Source organism: Oratosquilla oratoria, chromosome 36 (genome assembly GCF_046742065.1).
Source record: "Oratosquilla oratoria isolate Oo_2021 chromosome 36, ASM4674206v1, whole genome shotgun sequence".
In the NCBI taxonomy this organism is placed as follows: Eukaryota; Metazoa; Arthropoda; class Malacostraca; order Stomatopoda; family Squillidae; genus Oratosquilla; species Oratosquilla oratoria.
The window spans coordinates 30,856,708-30,859,207 of record NC_134812.1 but is presented as its reverse complement, the minus strand read 5'-3'; the positions used below and the strand labels follow the sequence as shown (position 1 = coordinate 30,859,207).

General features: G+C 48.8%; 1 protein-coding gene across 1 annotated transcript in view; it reads left to right on the top strand.

Annotated features, from left to right (window-relative positions):
• The window catches only part of LOC143019210 (protein Wnt-1-like), a 24,457-nt gene that overhangs the window by 19,370 nt on the left and 2,587 nt on the right, over positions 1 to 2,500 (top strand). The window contains exon 3 of the mRNA XM_076174903.1: positions 2,074 to 2,190. Coding sequence (XP_076031018.1) covers positions 2,074 to 2,190 — 117 coding nt within the window. The remainder of the gene's footprint in view (positions 1 to 2,073; positions 2,191 to 2,500) is intronic.

Below are 2,500 nucleotides of genomic sequence, written 5' to 3'. Positions count from 1 at the left end.
GCCGCCAGGCGATTTTATTCTTCTAAGGACAGAGAAGGGAACCATAGAAAGACAAAGGGGAGTCGAGGTCCCTTACTTTTCCTTTCCATCTCCCTATTCTTCCCTTCCCTTCCCTTCCCTTCCCTTTACTTCTTCTTTTCCCTCCTATCCTTTCCCTTCCTTTCTTCCTTACCTTTCCTTCCCTACCCTTCTCCCTTCTTTTCCCTTTCCATCTCTCTATCTTTCCCTTCCATTCCATTCTCCTTTCCCTTCATTTATCCCTTACCTTACCTTCCCTACCCTTCTCCCTTCCCTTCTCCCTTCCCCTCTCTTCTCTTCCCTTCCCTTCCCTTCCCTTCCCTTCCCTTCCCATTTTCTTCTCCTCTTCCTTTCCCATCTCCCTATCTTTCCCTTCCCTTCCCTTCCTTTCCCATTTCCCTTCCCTTCCCTTCCTTTCCCATTTTCCTTCCCTTCCCTTCTCCTTTCCTTCCCTTCCCCACTCCCTTCGTTTCCCCTTTTTCCGTTTTCTCTCTTCCCTGCTTTCCCTTCCTTCCCCTCTTTAGCTTTTCCCATTCCCATACCCCTCCCTTCCGCTACCATGCCCTCTCTCCCCTCTCTCCCCTCTCTCCTCTCTCTCCATTCCCCTCTTTCCTCTCTCCTTCCCCTCTTTAGCTCTTTCTCCCCATTCCCACATCCCTCTCCCCTCTCTCCCCTTTCTCCCCTCTTTCTCCTCTTTCCCCTCTCTCTCCTCTCTCCATTCATTCCCCTCTCCCCTCTCTCTATCTCTCCCCTCTCTCCCCTCTCTCCCCTCTCTCCCATCTCTCCCTCTCTCCCCTCTCTCCCCTCTCTCCCCTCTCTCCCCTCTCTCCCCTCTCTCCCCTCTCTCCCCTCTCTCCCCTCTCTTCCCTCTCTCTTCCCTCTCTCCCCTCTCTCCCCTCCCTTCCCTCCCTTCCATACTTTCTCTCCCTCCTCCTTTTCCCCACTTCCCTTCACTCTTTATACGTTCCCTTCCATCCCTTTCTTGGGGAAGTTCCCCTCCCCGATTTTATGTCGTAAGAAGCGCGTAGAAGCCGCATCAGTTTCAGGGTTGGGTGCAGCGGGGATGGCGAAGTGATCCAAGGGTGCAAGGAGGGAGGGAGGGAGGGGAGGGAGGGAGGGAGGAAGGAAAAGGGAGGAGTGGGGGAGGGAGAAAGAAAGGGAGAGGAGGGAGGGAGGGAGGAAGAAGAAAAGGGAAGAAGGGAGGGAGGAAGGGAGGCAAAGGGAGGAGGGAAGGGGGGGAAGAAAAGGAAAGAAGGGAGGGAAGGAGGAAGGAAAAGGGGAGGAGGAAAGGGTGAGAAGAAAAGGAAAGGAGAGAAGGAGGGAGGAAGGAAAGAGGAGGGGGAGGAAGGAAAAGGGAAGAGGGAAAGGGGGAAAAGGAAAGGAAAGGAGGGAGAGAGGAAAAGAGAGGGTGGAATGGAAAGGGTATAGGAGAAGGAAAGGAAGGAGGGAGAAAAGGAAAGAGGAAGGAGAGGAAGAGAAGGAGTAAGGAATGGAAGTAAGAAGAAGAGGAGTAAAATGGAATGAGAGTGGTGAGAGAGGAAGGAGAGAGGAGAAAGATGGAGTGAGAGGAATTGAGGACTGGAAATGAAAAAAAAATGAGAGAAAATTAGAAAGAGAATTAGAAAGGTGACAAAACGGAAGGGAAGTGAGTGGGAAAGAGAAGATGGAGGAAGAGAAGAAAAGAGGTGAATGTTAATAACGTCTTGCATGAAAATGTTGTAACGACAGTGAGAGACAATGAGAAAAATACTAAAAAAAATTGGCTCAAGTTAGGCTAGGTTAACCTAGATAGGATAAAGTTAGGATAGGCATTACCAAATATTGACTAGATTCTTAAAAATTTAAACTATGACCTTACAAAAAAAAAAAAAAGATTCTTCAAAATTCAAGCTATGACCCACCCAAAAAAAAAAAAAAAAAAAAAATACCAGCAACTGTCCTCATCAAAATTGTCATGTTGTTTTGTTAACATAAAGACGGCGATATCGTCGTCCTCATTTAACCTCTTTTTGATGTTCCTGGGCATATCATCTATGCTTCCTTGCTCCCCTTCAGCATGTGCAGCGCGGCATGAGGCAGGAGTGCAAGTGCCATGGGATGTCGGGCTCCTGCACCGTCAAGACTTGCTGGATGCGGCTCCCCTACTTCCGCCACGTCGGAGACGCACTCAAGGTAAGTGTCCGGAGGTTTTCGGTGGTCTTGTTCCCTCCTGGCGAAGATGATGACGATCTCTCTTTTCTCTTTTTGTCTGTGTCTGTCTCTTTCTCTCTCTCTCTCTCTCTCTCTCTCTCTCTCTCTCTCTCTCTCTCTCTCTCTCTCTCTCTCTCTCTCTCTCTCTCTCTCTCTCTTTCTGTGTACTAACTCAAGGAGAGTGTTTAGGATCCTCGATGTTCTTCCTCCCTGTTGACCAAGGTGATATCAATCTAGGATGCTAAACATTAGGTTCCCAGTCTGTCACTTATTTTCTTTAGAATTCCGTATA